Below are 16,630 nucleotides of genomic sequence, written 5' to 3' on the forward strand. Positions count from 1 at the left end.
AGGGAAAGAAGGAACAGCAACACACGCACACAGACTGAAGCACATGGATAATCTTTATTGGTAACATCAGTGGAGCACCAGTAAACCATTACTGACTGTAGTGGTGACACACAACTGAGGCACATGCTAAGGCACTTCTATTATGTAAAAAAAAAAAAATTAAATTTTTTTTGTGACAGCAATTGGGACACGAGGCTCCTGCATTTAGAGTGCTTCAGGCATACAGTATGGTGCTTCATATTTAATTATTTTTATTTTGCTCATAAGTAGGTCTAAATGCAGCATATACAATATGGTTAAGAATACAGGTAAATCCAGCAACCAGTGTACAGTGTAGAAAAGTAAAGACTATCTATATATAACCATGGTCCCAATAGAAAGGCAGTGATAAAGACCTTTATTTTTTTCTTAATTATTACGAGAGATAGAAAGGCCTTACATATATCTGTGCAGATTAAAGGGTTTTTAATATACTCTTAGTCAATGGTGCACAATAACTAATCCCAACCCCTGGTTACAGAGCAGGTGCAAGAGGCTTGGACATGGCAATAAAGAGGGATTTCCCTCCCCTTATCCCCACCCTCTGCTCACTACCCTATTAAATTCCCTTAGATTCTGTCTACTACCATTAAATATATTTGGTCCCCCAGAGATTCTCAGACAAGCACGAGGACATTGTTCTGCTTCCCTAGCCTGTCATTAACTACTGGTCCACACTACCTTAGATGAAACCGCTCAGAGGCAGAGACACTAATAGGACATCATTGCACTTCAGAGTTCTGTCCAGACAGTAAAAATAAGAAGACAAAAAAAAAAAAAAAAAAAAAAAAAAAAAAGAAAGACAACTTTGGCAAGTCCTCCAGGTAACTGGTCGCGAGAGGAGCCTCCCTCTTCACCCCTGGAAGCACGTGAAAGATGAAAGGGCAAATTGCCATGGCCAAAGCACACCGTTTTTCCTGAAACTGCTCCCAAACCACGTGGGTGGGCAGATTAAAAGAGGCAGAAGTCTGAGGTCACTGAACATGATTGCCAAAAGCAAACAAAGAGGGAGGGGAAAGAATACAGGAAGGAGCTTCCCTGCAGCTAGAATTGAAGACAAAAGGAGATTTACAGCAAAAATAATCTTTCACTAACCCCACTCCCTCCAAACTGTGTAAGGATTCACCAGCAGATATGGCACAGACAGTTCTACAGGCCTTTGTAGTGGCCAAACTGCTGGTCAGATTTCAGAGCCTTGACTCTTTGGCATTAAATACAAAGACAATTAGGAAACTGGAAAGAGGAGGAAACTAGGAACACAGATGCCCAATGGCTCCAGATACACAGAGCTGGGCTTGCTCTGCAGATCCTCAGCCAATTTAGGAGAGGGTTTGCTGAAAGTCCAATGGAAGAGGGGAGGGTGGATGGGTCACTCCATCACATGTAACCTGGGTCAAATGGGAGGACTTATTCAGTAGCTTTGGCATCACCAGCATCTGCCTTGCCATCCACTTCATCATCGGAGCACTCTCCTGTACCCTTCCTGACAATTCGACGTGTCACGACAAATGGCAGGTCCCCACGCCTAGGGAAGGATGGACAGTATGTCAGTAACACAAGGTTTCAATGAACTCACCAGACAGGGCAGGCTTTCGAAAGAGGTAAAGAAGTACCTGGCCGTGCTGTTTTCTGTGGGCAGCTGCCACTGCTGGCAGTTACAGCAAGACTACACTGGGCTTGCTGCCAAGGTATTGCACAAAATGCCCCACCTTACCTGAGTTTGCTCTTCAGGGAACTGACTTCTCTGTTCATTGCATCAGCTGTTTCAGTGGCATCCTCCAGCTCACGCTGGAGCTTCCTACGGGATGCATTGGCTCGCTGGGCCTCCTCTTCTGCTTCCTCTAGCTGGCGTTTCAGCTGCTTCAAGCGCATGTTTGCCTTGTCCGCCTGAGCGCATGTGGGAAAGAGAGATCAGTGTTTCCTCAGAGTTACAGCACAATAGTCAGAGCAGCAAAAAGAGTGTCCAAAGCTCCCTCTTCCCTTTCTGAAAGGAGCTGCCTAGGACATGGCAACTCCAAGCTTTTCCTTAAAAGCATTACATTTTCATCTGTGTCTTCTTGTAATTATCACAGTGAGGTAAAGGAAGAGAAATCTATAGGAAGGTTAATGCTAGAGCCCTCTTACATGCAAATGATGCCCTGTCATAGAAGGGAAATCCTCCCACCAGAAGACTCACCAATGCTGCAGGTAACTATACACACCTGATCTTTGAATTGCTCAGCATTACGCCTCTCGTCATCCACCTGCAGCAAGATATCTTTCAGCTTCTTCTCGGCACGGCGCACCTGCTTGCTGGCAGCCTGGCGCTCCCTACACAGAAATGCAGTGATGCTCAGACAAGAACTTATCTCCCATTGTGCCCAACAAGATGACCTGACTCGGGCAAGTTAGAAACAAGGAAGACAGCAAAAGTCCTCCTAACATAGAGAAAAAAAGAAGGGAGGCAATGTTTCCCCAAAATGACCAAAAGGCACTGATGTCACACAGATATGACCCTTCCTGAAAAGCTACAGAGGGACAACAAGTGTATCACAGCTGCAGTTTTAGAAGTGGTTAAATCTGGAAGAAGCTAGAAGCCTCTACAGTGAAAAACAAGGAAGGTTTGGCAAGATCTTACAACTGTACTACCTGGTATACCTGGGATGAAGCCCTCATTGAGACAAATCAGAATTTGTTCAGGAGAATTTAAAATACCAGAGAGGCTGGAGGCTTGTGAAACAAGAGTTTCTGCTAGGACATACTTTGTCTCCATGTCCAACTGCTCTTCCAGCTGTACTATCTTTGCTTCCAGTGCTGTGATGGTAGCCTTGTACTTGGACTTTACTGCACTCTCCATCTCCTGCAGTTTAAGCTTAAGCTCCTTGTTCTGGCGCTCCATCTGCTGGCGAGCATTCTCATTCTTCTGTGCATTGCTACGCTCAGCATTCAGGTCAGCATTCATCTGATCAATCTGCAGAGAGAAGAAGTACTCAGCATATCAAGCGCTCCAGCCTGAAAGGCTGATTTATGGCTCAGACACATGCTGACATACAACGAAAAAGGACCCTCTGGGTGAGCTGAATACCTGGAATAACTCTTATGCAGAGAGAGATGTCTGTAGGCAGGGCACTTCTCAAAATATCTTCGTTTACACAGATTTTCAAAGTAATTCCTTGAATAACAGGTTTATCAACCTCCTCTTATGGCTAAATTTGCCAATCATGTACAATGTTCTCTGGGGTGAAGGCCATGGTTTGGCACTTAACACAGTAATTATCAGTTTTAGTGAATTACAAAAATCCTGAGGCAAGTGGATCCAATACGTGTGTTATACTAGTTTATCTTTTATTTGCCGTCTACTTCCACTACAAAGCAGCAGCTTAAAAATACTGACTTTCAAAGGTAAAAGGGCAAGAACTCAGTCTTCCAAGCCAGGGCTCTGGCTGACAGTCAACCAAGTAGAGAACTACGCTCTTATCCACCAGAGTGAACAAGCTGTTTGGCAAGCCATCAGCCTAGCTCCTTGGCTTTAGAGCCCTAAGAAAACAACATGCTTGACTCTCAAGGTTGGGCAGATAAAATATGGCAGAGAACAGGCAGATTAAGATCATGGTTTCTATAGCAGCCTAACAAATTCCATATGGTTAGTCCATTTGAAGAAGCATAGAACTGGCAGAAAAGTAGTTTTCCAAACACATTGTGGCACTATTCAGCATGCCAAGTTGGAGCAGCATGGTACAAATCATCTTTCTCATAATCCCTTAATACAGAAAAAAGGGACTGGGAGGGGTTGGAGGTTTTTTTTTTTAATAAACTTGGGAGATTGTTCCAGCTACCCAGCGATTTAAATGATCAAAACCAGTGGGCTAACATTAGCTCTGACTGCCCACCCTATTTTCTGTATTGTGGTATTCAGGTGTTTCATCTTGCTTACATCTATGGACTTCTGAGGGCCTGTGCTGTACACAAAGCAGCAGCTGGCATTACTCAGAGTGCAGTCTGACAGTTTACACAGACTAGAGAACCCCTGCTGGCACATGCAGCCTGAACAGGTACCTGAAGATTTGCCTTCTTGAGCCGGTCATTGATTATCTCTGTGTTGCCCTGTTCTTCTTCTAACTCCTCCTCCAGCTGAGCTATCCGGGCCTCCAGGCGTCTCTTTTCCTCCATGGCCAGTGCTCTGTAGGACACAGGACACATTAAAGCAGTGTCGGCAGCATTAATGCCTTGGGGAAAATTCACCGCTTCTAATTTTACAAAATAAGCTCAGTCTTTGAAGAGCAGAAGGGATACAGTGTGTGCTACAGTCTACATAAAAATAGCCCGCAAAGTATTTTCTCCACCACCCTTAAACAGGGAACAGCTCCTCCACCCTTAAACAGGGAACATTACTCACCCTTTGCCACTGTTGTTGGCAATCTCATCAGCCAGCTCATCCCTTTCTTGCTGGGCCTGGCGCTTGGCACGCTCAGCAGCTGCAAGTTCCTGGAATGAAAACGAGACGGTCAGTGATCCAATGGGAAGCTACCAATTAATGCAGCATAGGAAAAAATAGTTACTGGTAATGGGTGGTATGGTTACTAGCTAGATCCAGACTTAATTATAAGACATGGTCTGTTCCCCACCCACTCCACAGCTTCCTTTGTTTTGCACACTCCCATTGCAGCTGTCAAGAAATGGCCAAATTCTGCATTTTGAAGTGGACCTCATATTTCAGCAAAGCAAAAAGTACAAAAGAAAGGAAATAACCACTCAAGCTTAGACTGCTACACTTAGTTGTTGGCCAAAGAAAACAAACACACACTTGACTTGCATGCATATTCCATTACCTCCTGCAATTGGATCATCTCTGCCTCCATGCTCTTCAACTTCTTCTCATTTTCTTTGGCCTGTGCCAAGATCTCTTCTCTGGAAGTACGTGTGTCCTCCAGTTCCCGCATGTAATCCTTCATCTGTGCCTGAAAAGGAAAAACAAAAAAGGATGAATTTCAGAGCATCCACATTAACAAATTGGGTTTGTTCGCCTTACAGGAAACCGGGAGGGAAAATGGAAACCGGGATTCATTAATCTTCAGCTACCAAAAAGGTTGCTCTAAAGAAAAATTTTTCCCATTTCACAAGTAACAAGAAGAAGTAGTAATGGAAGCAAACAGGACTGCTTCAATCGCAGAAAAAAAACCCCAAAACTTGTCAGATATAGGGAGGGGGGAAGCGAGAGTACAGAAAGCTTTCTCTAGTGAAGCAATGGAATGGACAGCCTAGGAAGGATTTGGAGTTTTTCTTAAGAACAGATCAGACAAATGCCTGTAGGCATTACAAAAGCATAACAGAACTGTCTTGGGGCAGAGGAAGGCCTAAATGATATTTAAGTCCCTCTAGCTTTGCAGCTCCATAATCCTTTCCAAAAACACTGACATGAGGCAAGCACTAGAGTGGACTTTACTTACAGCTTGTCTCCCAGGGAGTTAAACGGGCAGATCAGGGTTAGAAAGATATTTAGAACTGAAATGCCAATAAATCTTTTGTGGTAAATTGCTACAAGGCTCTGCTGCTCTTGTGACACTGATGCATGGTTCTCATGAGGTGAAATCTTGCATCCCATTTCCCTGGGTAAATGCTCTACACTGACAGTGAAAACAGTTGCAGCTTCTCACCTGCAGTTTGCGGAGCTGCTTGATGGCTTCTTCACGATTCTTGTTAGCAGTATCTATATGGCTTTCCAAATCTTTCAGGTCCAACTCTAGCTTCTTCCTGGCAGCCACAGCAATAGAGCGCTGTTTTCGTTCATCTTCCAATTCCACCTCCATCTCCCGCACCTGTATGGAGAAATACAGGCATCAGCATTTCAGCTCCTTGATTTCCCAACAGCTACTTTTCACATCCCCCTTTCAAACTGTACCTAAGTGCAAACATTTGACTTCTTTTCATTCTTCCTGCCAGGGAGATGGAGCTAACATTCCTCACTAATAAAGCTACATGGGTTCCTTTCATAGACAAAGGCTGTTTAAACAATCATGCATACAAGTGAGAAAGTCTGTCACAGCTTTGCAGCGCTGCCTGGAAAGTTACCATTAACAAGAATCTGGATTGGCGCTGTCTTACCATCTTTGGACACAAGTGTCTTTGTGAACAGAACACTTTCAGGGTTTACAGAGCAATTCTTACTTGTCTAATCAGCTGTTTCCTCTTCTCTTCATTCTGTTCATCCCGTCCCTGGAGGTCCCGGTCAAACTGTGCCTTCATGGCCTGTTGGTTCACTTCTAGCCGCAGTTTGGCATCCTCTGTGGCCTGCAGTTCATCCTCCAGCTCTTCTAGCTGTGTCTTCATCTCCTCCACCTGCTGCTCCAGGGCTCGCTTAGCCTTCTCCAGTTCATGGACCTACAAGCACAGTACCACACAAAGTTTCCTCAAAGGGTACAGACAATTTCACCTATCCTAAGAGCAAAAATGTCTAAGAACACAAAAGTCTAAGAACAATGCATCTGTCCCTTGTATTAGGGCAGAGGTACCCCTCAAAGCCACATTCCTGCAAGCTGTCAGCGTGAACCACAATTACCTATTAGTTTGGGTTATGTATGTGTGGTGCTGGGGAGAAAGAGAAGAACATTTGTTAGCCCAGTCCTGACCTACTGCTGACTTATCAGAGATGGATACCTCTGGTTCTGACAGAATTCAAGAGAATACTTTTTAGCCTCTGGATTTTTTATTTTCCTTCCTACTTATCATCACATTTTTTGTCCTGAAATATTGGAGTTACGTTTTCCATTGCTTGGCTAATAGGTTCACATCATACCTTCATCTCTGCCACAACGATATACTAGTTAATTTTCAGTTTGCCACTATCTCATTTGGGTAATTTCCAGGCTCTTCCAATCCATCTTTCTCACTTACTAATGTAATACAAACATAACATTCACAAACTCACAATGTGTCCAGTATTCTCTACTACATTGCTCTGTGTTCACACTAGTATAAGCTTTTTGCAGTATTAAACTAACAGTATCACCTGTGTGACATTTCCTGCCCAGATATTTTAACTTCATACTTACACTTTTCCCAACATCATCCTTTGAACTCATCAGGTCTTCCATCTCTATACGGAACTGCTTATTGATTCGTTCCAGCTCAGCTTTCTGCTCTATGGCTTCTTCCAGGGCTCTGGCCAGGGAAAGGGCCTTGGTCTCCTTTTCACGGGCTTCTGCCTCAGCACGGTCCCGTTCTTCTGCATACTTGGCAGAGATGTTCTTCTCCTCTGCCAACAGCTACAAGAGCACTGCATCAGTATTCTGAGAAATTACTGACAATTTTCTAACAAGGTAAACATCATATTTTCATTAGTGCCTTCTTAATAGAGTTCTGCCATGGATAGAAGAAACCAAGAAAATGCAGCTTCAAAGAATGAAGCGTACCATCCCCCCTTTAGTAACTATGCTGATCCCAAATGAACAGACTTCTGATTCTCTAGGCCTCCAACCTATTATTTCCAACTTTCTCTCAAAGATGATCTGTAAACAATGCTTTGGACTTGATCTTGATATAAATGTTATCCCTTTGTGAAAAGGGAGCATCACTAAACTTCTTATGCACAGACCGGAATGAATTAATTTCTATGAAAGCTTATTTCTCCACTATATATGCTACGCCTTAGTTCAGAAATAAATATGCATTCTCTAAGCAGCATTGCTTAGATATTCTTAAGGCAGACCTGTCAATAAACTGCACCTACTGAATGCCTAGCGATATACCTGATCAAACTTCTTCTGCTTCTTCTCTAGGTTGGAAACAATCTGCCGCTGATGATCCAGGTCCACAGCAAGGTCATCCAGCTCTTGCTGCAGGCGGGTCTTTGTTTTTTCCAGCTTGTCATATGCAGCTGTCTTCTCTTCATAACGCTGGCTCAAGCCCTCCAAATCCTTCTGCAGCTTCTTCCTGGCTTCCTCTGCTGACTCAAGGCAGCCCAGACCATCATCCATCTTCTTCTTTGCATCTATTGCCTGAAGGACAGAAAAGATCGCACGTGAAGCCACGCCACAGGTAACGCTATATGTTGTTTACTAGCGCCACAAGTTGAGGAAGTAAGTCTGCTCATTTCTGAAGGTATTACTCCCCCCTCAAATAATACTATAGGACTGAATCCCCAAAGGAATTCCTGTATAGAAATCTAGAAGCAGTTTGTATGATAACCAGAGACCTCTTCATTTTCTCTCTCACCCAAATCAGCAGGATCACCCTTTCCCAGGAAAGGTTCTGTACTAGAAGTCAATTCTGCATTTAGATTTTACTTCCTTCAAGACAGACCTGTGCTTATGCTTCCTCTCAGAAGTTACTGGTTTATGGGATGCAGACTCTGTACCTGTTGCTGAAAAATAGAGATCTGTTTCTCCAGGTTTCTCTTTGCCTCCTCTTCTTCTTCCAGTTGCTCTTTCAAACTGTTCTTCTCATCCTCTATTTGCTTCAGCTTAGTGCTGAGGCTCAGTTTCAGGCGAGTCTCCTCCTGCAGCAGCTCCTATAAAGCAAACACCCCAGTGGAATTCAGCACCGCTCCTTGGCTTTAAAGGCTCACAATCCTCACCCACTCTCTCCAGAATGAGTACTTTTAAAGTTAAGTATGCAACTTATTTCACAGATAAGACAACCGAAGACAGAATTTAAATTGTCTTCCAGTAAGTCAGCATAGAAACAAAACATTCAGAAGTGTCTTACTCTCTTGTACATTCTAATGATTAAAGTATACTACTACACTACACAAGCAATCCACTGTCCTTGCTGGAGTCCTCTGAGTGGCACACAAAGCATTAAAACCTTTCCCAACAACAGCGCGATTGTACCCTGCTACATGACTTTCTCATACTCAAGTATCACAGAAATGGAAAACAGGCTAAAGTTATTTAGCATGGTTAAAACCAACATTGGTCTTCGCAGAACTGTAAGACACTCGTCATTTACCAACAGCATTTACTGACTTAACACTGCCAGTGCTTGAGCTGAAGGATCTGTAGAGACTAATAAGACTAGTCTTCAAACTAGTGTGTATTTTTTTTGTATTGGGCACTATATTTGCATCTGTTTTTTAAGAAGAGTAATAAGTACACAGAAAATCAATGACTGTTCAAGGTTACTTAGTGTCTGAGGTTTGGTGCACTCTTCCTTTCCCTTCTAACCTTCTGCTTGGTACTCCATGCTTTACCAAAAGAGTCATACTCTAGTAACTGTAAACTGTAGGGTTGGTTTATCCCTAAGTATAAGACTAAGCATTATTTTTTTCCTGAAAAATACCAAATAATTTGTATCTATCGCTTCCCCAACATCCACTGGTAAATAACATTTTCTGCTTAACTTCACAAGTTTACCATAAATCACATGCACACAAAAACCCTCTCAAATACTGACTATGGAGATCTCAAAGAAGAACCTAGCATTCCAGTATTCTAGCATTAAAGACTTCTTAAGCAGAAAGGAGATTTAGAAGTCCTCCTCTATCAAAGACAGTGAAAGTTACATATATTCCACATATGAGGAAGCAGAAGGAAGATAAACAGCTTGTTTCTGTAGAATGCTCTCAATACCATATGCTATATTACCTCTTGGCAAAAAAACAGAGACACAATCCTTTGAAGTGTTGTATATCCAAGATTTAATGGTGCTCAGAGTGACTTCTCACTTTAAGAATTTGTAATGGACACTGGCTGCACCACACACAGATGCCCTGGCTTCCAAAGATCTCACCTGTGTATCCTGAAGCTGTGATTCCAGAGCAGAGAAGTCCTTTGCTAATTTGATTGATTTGCTGTCAGACTGGTTCAAAAGACCTGTGACATTGTCCAACTCAACCTGAAGGGGAGATCAGAGTATCAGTTATTAAACCTATCAGCAAAAACAAAGCCAGCAACGGGTGAGCAGCTACAAGACCCAAAAGTAAAAACCGCGGCACCTCTCAGGAGTAAAGCATGCGTGTAATCTCTCAGGGGAATGAATACATCATTTCCAAAGTCCCTGGGATCAAATACGAGAAGTCAAAAAGAGATTTTTACTTGGAATCACCTGCAACAACCTTCTGGTTTTAGTTGTTTCAGATTTTTTTTTAAGGCCTATATGAGATTTTAGACAGCCTGGCAAGAATTTTAAGTTTCTATTAAACTAACTCTCTTCCATTTTACACTATCTGCTTCAGGACTGTATCTAGAATCTCAAATTTACACTTTCACACTCCAAAAGATGCACACACCGGCAATGCTCAACTTTTAATGACAACCCTCCATAAAGGAAAAGGCAGAAGACAATGCTCTGTGTGAATCAAAGGGATTTGTTTTTCCCTTGAAGAAAGGAGAAAATCCTAAATTTCCACATCACCCTTGAGCCACCCCTCACCACCAACCACCCCATTACAGAGTTTAAGACACTGTATTCCAAATTAGTTATACAATCAGTCTGTTTGTACCACTCTAGATTCACAAGCAGCTGAATGTTTACAGAACTGTACTGTACAAACCACTGCATGCTGAAGGGGAGCTGACATGCTGATTCCTTAAGGCTTACAAAACTCAAATGGCAACTGGTTACTTCACCTTCTGAGGTGATTCATGATAAGCGACATGAATCCAAATGTCCTGCCCTGTCAATGAGTTTAAGGAGTTTGCATAAACCTTAGGAAGCAAACTACAGACTTGTTTTTTGTAGGAACTTTATCCTCAGGAGGAACAAGATTTTTGAACTAGCAATGGGCAAGTACCATCCTACAACCTTTTCTGTCTAACCCTGGGCTGAATCAGAAACTAAGGAAAACCCATGCCACTCACCTGCAATTTGTTAACCCTCTCAACCAGTTCAGTCTTCACTCTTTCACCTTCTGTAAATTTCACCTGCAGTTCCTGGAGCTGAGCATCTACTTTTTTCCGCTTGTGCTCAGCATCCCCTTTGCCTTGCAGAAGAACCTTCACCTCATTGGACAGTTCAGCCCTCTCACTCTCTAGAGCTTGTTTTGCTTTCTCAAGATTTGCTTTCACCTAAAGAGGGGGAAAAAAAAGCAAAGCCCCTCAGACTTTAGATATGGCAAGATCCTTCCAGTGAGTAAATTTCTTTCTTTCCAATGAGTAAGTTAATGTTGCATGTTTAGCAGCTAAGTTGTAGACTGTTTACTCAGAAAAAACAATTTGAACAGCCTGCCACTGATAAGCAGGAAACAATCTAACAATCAGAGAAGATAACAATACAGGGGATAGTCTTGCACCATCAGATTTCCAAATTAAAGGTTATACAAGTCAACAAGTGCTAGCAGTGAAAATAATGTCTTGGCTATGCAATATAACATTCCTGATGTGAAAAAAGAATTAATACAACTATTTTAAATAACTTCATATATGCTTCATAGTGAAAAATGATCTACCAAGGGAAGAAGAGCACATGTATCAGAAGCCTAGTATCATGAACGCTTCATGTTCTTCTGCAGCTTTAAGACATGGTCATAGACCAGATAATATTTCAGGGAGGTTGACTGCTTTGGCCTTGTGTTTTGTGTTCCACATACCCGTTTGGTCTGTTCTAACTGCTCTGCCAGCTCTTCAATAGCTTGTGAATGTTTCTGCCTCATCTCTTGGATTTGAGCTTCATGAGTCTTTGCCTCATCTTCAAGGGCCTTCTTCAAAACTGTTACTTCTTGTTCTCTCTTTGACCTGCAAAATTCACAAATTCCATTTAGATGTCAAGGAAAGAATCAAACAGATGTGTATATCCACCAACAGCATCTCTAATGCAGAAAAATGCCAAGGTCTGTTTAGCCCTACAAGCTATAAAGACACTTTTCAAAGTTAGAACTTAGCATTGCACCATTCTTAAGCACAAGCTGGCAGCATTACTTTCAGCCCAAGAAGAAATAGCCTGAAAGGACAAATGTTTCAGGGGTATCACTAATGCTATGGTTAGGGAGCAAATTAACTTTCTTACATAAGGTGAGGTAATGCAGTATTGACTACAGCTTGCACACTACCTCCTTCTGTACACTGAGGCTGCTAACCAGACTACCCTGATAAAGGCAAAGACTTGCTTTGGTAAGAGACTGGATGCAGCAGCATTTGTTAAAAGAGTCAAAACCAAACCCGATTAAGACAACACAGTTACATGTTGGAATTACCTAAGCTCTTGCTGAGCAGCTGTAGAATCTAGTGTGTCTTCTAGCTCTGTTTTCAACGCTTCCAGCTCTTCTCCCAGATCCCGCTTCTGTTTTTCAGCTTTATTCCTGAATGCTCTCTCTGACTCCAGGTCTTCCTGCAGCTCTGTGATCTGGGATTCAAGTTCCCTGATCTTTTTCAGGGCCATATTCTTCTGAGCTGCCTCTTCTTCCACCCTGTGTTTAACATAGGGTTCTGGTCAGAGCCAGATTTAAACCATATGTAAATTAAAACCACCTGTCCTACCAAGAATCATCAAGAAAAAAACTGGTACTGGTTACCTCTACAATATTACATCCAAACTTTAATCCATATACAATCTACAAATTCCATTTCCCAATACTTGAGAGAGCACAATCACTTACCTTAAAGAAGGGGACAGAGAGGGACTGACAACAGAAGAAAGCAGAAGAGAAAGCACCTTTTTACATTGAAAATTGGACACTTTACTGAAAAGACAAATAGAGCAATGAAGCAACCAGAGAGACACTGCGTTGCCACTACTTTTTAACCCCCACTGAAATGTTACCGGTCCAGTGAAACATATGCATTGCACATTACATTCATAGTCTAGCTCTGTACAGAGAATGTGGCACTGAGCAGCAGACAAAGAACTCTGATGCTGGATATGTGTGGATCTTAACAGTCCATAGGCTAAAATACAACAGCCACAGATTCCATTTAGTCCCTATTCCAGAGTGACACAAGACAAGAAATACTTCCCAACCTAGTGGTCCCTGAACCTCGCAGGTCACATTCTCACCTAGCTAAGGCTGCCTGCAACTCCTCTTCCTTCTTGGCCAGTTGCATTTTGAGTTCTGCAATCTGAGCTTGCAGCTCAGCAATCTGGTCATGTAGATCACTGGAGTCCCCTTCAAGCTTTCGACGAGTCTTTTCCAATTCTTGCCTCTGCTTTTCTTCACGTCGCAGACGTTCTGATGGAGATGGGGACACAGTAAGTTACATGCATGACACATACTCAAAGAATGTTGTATGAGCAGAGAAAAAGCTATTTAAGCAATAATTTCTTTCCTAACAATACAACTGTCCAAACTGTAGCTGGAGCACATTATTCTGTCAAGACCTATACATGCAACTGCCCTCAAAACATCTGGGCAATTTCCCTTTCCCTCGTCTTACAGCCAAACCTCCTTCCCCCCTTTCACTGTAATAATGCCAGCACAATGCCAATCTCTCCCAACACCCACACCATAGAGGCATAAGCACTCATTAAGTGATGCTGAACACAAGGTCTGCTCTCCCTTTACCAAAACAAATAGGCTGGCTCCTGCTGTGTTAACCTGAGCAGTCTCCAGATGAAGGGCCTCTAAGAACTTATCCAAACAGGATATCAGAAACAGCACTAACCCTGACAGATTGATACTGCTGGAAATAGAAAAGTAGAGACACTTCCACAGCAAGAGAAGAAAGAGAACCAGCCTCTCTTCTCCATTTGCCTGCTGCTTTGGAGAGGATTTTTATTTAGATCAAGGGCTCAGCTGACAATGCACATAGCCTTCAGCCAGCCACTGAACAGCTCTATCAAACCGATCAATAGCATACACTCTATAGACTAATTTTTAACCCCTCAGAAACTGGAGAGGACTAAAACTCTAGAAATGAAACCTAAGTTCAACAAATTTTAACAAGAAACAACCTAAAACTAAACAGGCAAGTACTTTGCAGGATTTGCCTTTAAAAAAAAAAACAAAACCAAAATCACCTTCAAGGTCTGTGATCATGGCCTCATGCTTATTCTTGAGTTTGGCTAAACTCTTAGATTTCTCCTCTTCCTCTGTCAGGTTCGTTGTAAATTCAGACATTCTGTCTTCCAACAGTTTCTTTTCCTGCGGAATTGAGAAGCAGTGTCAAAACAGTTGCTGGAATCACAGGAGATTCTTCCAGAATTGACTGTGCTTAAAGATGTCAATGTCATGAGTGCCTACTCCTGCTACAAGGAAACTTGGAATGAAAGAAATCCTTTCAGGATTACAGACAGTATTCAAATAAATGGTTACTTAAAGATTTGTATTTGGTAGCCCTTTCAAAGCCGAAAGGGAAGTCTCCTTATGAAATAACTTGATATCGTTTGACATAACAATGTATCAGAAAACATTGGCTCATGGATCGTTATTTTGTCAAGGCTATTTAAATATCATACAGTACCGACTTGTAAAGAATTCAGGCAGGTAGCTTATTTCAAAAATTTGGGCCAGAGTTGTCAAAGATAAAATTGAATTCATTCATAAGTTTCCCCGTAATATGGGAAAGGTCAGCCTTTGGTGGGTGGCTCCAGGAGAACACACCTGTGCATCTTTCAGCCTGAGTAAGAAGCTACAGGAGTCTTACCTTGGCCAATTTGAGATTCTGATCTTCCAAAACTAACACATCTTCTTCCAGTTTCTTCAATTTGGCCTCTGTGGTCACTTTTTCTAGCTGCAACTTCTGCCTTGCGCTTTCCTCTTCTTCAAGCTGCTCCTCTAGTTCCTTCACAACACCACAGAAAAGCAAGGCATTGTCAGTGCTGCTCACTAACCAACGTTAACAGCACAGTAGCAATACTAGAACTTGGAAAATTTCTTTACCCCTCCTTCAAGGTAGTATTAGTATTTTCCAGAGCAATATCTCTGTCATGACTTAATGCAATATACTGCATTTTAACAAATAAGTTTTCTACCAAAATAAACAATGCAATTTTGCAAAGAAGAATGCTACCATTCCTAAAACATCTGGGTTAAGCAAAGACTTGTCTAATTATTTGACAAGTGGCCATCATCTTCAAGAATGTAACAGCTCATTCCAGATGACTGACTCAATGCCTCAGGCTCAGCACCAGAATCGCTGTATTCCATTGCTATTTCCACAGACAGATTTTTCTATGCTTTTTTTTTTGTTTTCTCTCTTCCATTTCCCTCCAAGCTGAGACAAAAGAACCACTCTAACCCTTACTATCCTCTTTACTGATAAGAGACAGTATTCCCAAGGCATTACCTGGATGTTCTGTTGCATTTTCTTCTTTTCAGCTTGCAGATGTTGACACCGTTCTTCCTCTTCCTCCACCCTTGCTTCTAGGTCATGACATATCTCCTCCAGTTCTTGTTTCTTGGCTGTCAGGCGGGCTCTTATCTCCTCAGCTTCAGCACAGAGTTCAGTTTCTGCTTGCAACTGTTCCTGCAGCTGCATCTTCTCTGCCATTAACTACATTGGACACAAAGACAGAAATAAGACAAGCTCAAATTTACCAAAGCACTTGGCAATCTGTGTCAGTGAAGTTATGTGCTCCTGTGTTCCACAGTTAAAGCCTTAATCATTGCAGCAGTCTCCTGCTGCTAATCAAAAGCTAACTATCAAAACATAGTTTTTTAAAAGAGTTTGTTGAACTTCACAAATCATGCACCGCAACCAAATATTATGTTAGCCTTAAATTTCTCAAGATCATATAAATCTGAAACAAGGAGATTGTCTAGTTTTCCCGTGCAAAAGTAACACAAATAATTACGAGCCCTACAGAAAAACAATCCTGCTGCCACCTTCTGTGTTCTAAACAAAAAGGATTCCATTAATGACAAGGCTGAATTCAACCAGCTTGCTATAATACTCAGCAAAAGGAGAATTTTCTTCAGATAATGGCTATAGAAGGGTAATAGGTGGTCACTGTACAAAATGACCTGCTAGAGGAACTGAGCTGGGAAGAAGGACAAAGGAAATTGAACAAGATGGCAGCCAGGTCACACATTTCAACAAGTTGGAAGCCTGCAGCTTATCCATCAGACCAATAAAGCAAAGGAGGAGCTCTCTCAACCAGTTGGCCAAGAAGAAAAAGAATGACTTTTGCACGTGAGATTTGCAAACTGACCTGGGCCTGGAAGGTCTCCAACTCACTCAGTCTGTTTTCTGCAGCTAGCTGCTTCTCCTTGACCTTTATTAGTTCTTCTTCCTTGGCCATCATCTCCTCTTCCTGTCTGCTTACTTGCAGAAGGGGTTTCACCTGAAAAGTAAAGCAAGGGAATGAGATGTGTATAAGGAACAAAGAAAACATGAAGAAATGCTCTTGTACTTGATAAGTATTGAATAAAACAACATTTCAGATAAATGTCATATTTTAAGGACCAACCAATTGTTTTGTTGTGAACCCTAGGAGGATCATAGAGGACTAGATATCATCTGCTCTGCCAATAACACACTTTCTGTCTGCCCAAATTTTCCTCCAGGATGGGATACACCAGGGAAGGGTTGGGTAAATTCCAGATCCTCAAGGGCTAACTAGTAATAGCAAGAGAATAAAAAAGTTGCGCTACACTGGGGAAATTCACAGGTAGGTCAATGTAAACAAAAACCAAACACCACCCATCTCTGTGCTCCCCCATCAAAACCCCTTAAAGGTAATTTCACAGGAAAGAGAAGTTTAAAATCTGCTCTCAGCTCTCATTTAGCTGCAAAGTCTCATG

The 16,630-nt window shown here is 42.1% G+C and overlaps 1 protein-coding gene across 1 annotated transcript in view; it reads right to left on the minus strand.

Annotated features, from left to right (window-relative positions):
• Nucleotides 1-35: 35 nt before the first annotated feature.
• Nucleotides 36-16,630, minus strand: part of MYH9 (myosin, heavy chain 9, non-muscle) — a 57,928-nt gene continuing 41,333 nt past the window's right edge. Inside the window, exons 20-40 of the mRNA XM_010075683.1 lie at nt 16,039-16,170; nt 15,174-15,380; nt 14,532-14,669; nt 13,906-14,029; nt 12,946-13,117; nt 12,146-12,358; nt 11,543-11,687; nt 10,815-11,021; nt 9,745-9,849; nt 8,372-8,524; nt 7,764-8,012; nt 7,068-7,280; nt 6,184-6,396; nt 5,673-5,834; nt 4,848-4,976; nt 4,415-4,503; nt 4,075-4,198; nt 2,781-2,989; nt 2,241-2,349; nt 1,754-1,926; nt 36-1,564 (exon numbers count right to left, since the gene is read on the minus strand). Coding sequence (XP_010073985.1) covers nt 1,447-1,564; nt 1,754-1,926; nt 2,241-2,349; nt 2,781-2,989; nt 4,075-4,198; nt 4,415-4,503; nt 4,848-4,976; nt 5,673-5,834; nt 6,184-6,396; nt 7,068-7,280; nt 7,764-8,012; nt 8,372-8,524; nt 9,745-9,849; nt 10,815-11,021; nt 11,543-11,687; nt 12,146-12,358; nt 12,946-13,117; nt 13,906-14,029; nt 14,532-14,669; nt 15,174-15,380; nt 16,039-16,170 — 3,384 coding nt within the window. The 3' untranslated portion in view covers nt 36-1,446. The remainder of the gene's footprint in view (nt 1,565-1,753; nt 1,927-2,240; nt 2,350-2,780; nt 2,990-4,074; nt 4,199-4,414; nt 4,504-4,847; nt 4,977-5,672; nt 5,835-6,183; nt 6,397-7,067; nt 7,281-7,763; nt 8,013-8,371; nt 8,525-9,744; nt 9,850-10,814; nt 11,022-11,542; nt 11,688-12,145; nt 12,359-12,945; nt 13,118-13,905; nt 14,030-14,531; nt 14,670-15,173; nt 15,381-16,038; nt 16,171-16,630) is intronic.

Source organism: Pterocles gutturalis, unplaced genomic scaffold (assembly GCF_000699245.1).
Source record: "Pterocles gutturalis isolate BGI_N339 unplaced genomic scaffold, ASM69924v1 scaffold37667, whole genome shotgun sequence".
Classification (NCBI taxonomy): Eukaryota; Metazoa; Chordata; class Aves; order Pterocliformes; family Pteroclidae; genus Pterocles; species Pterocles gutturalis.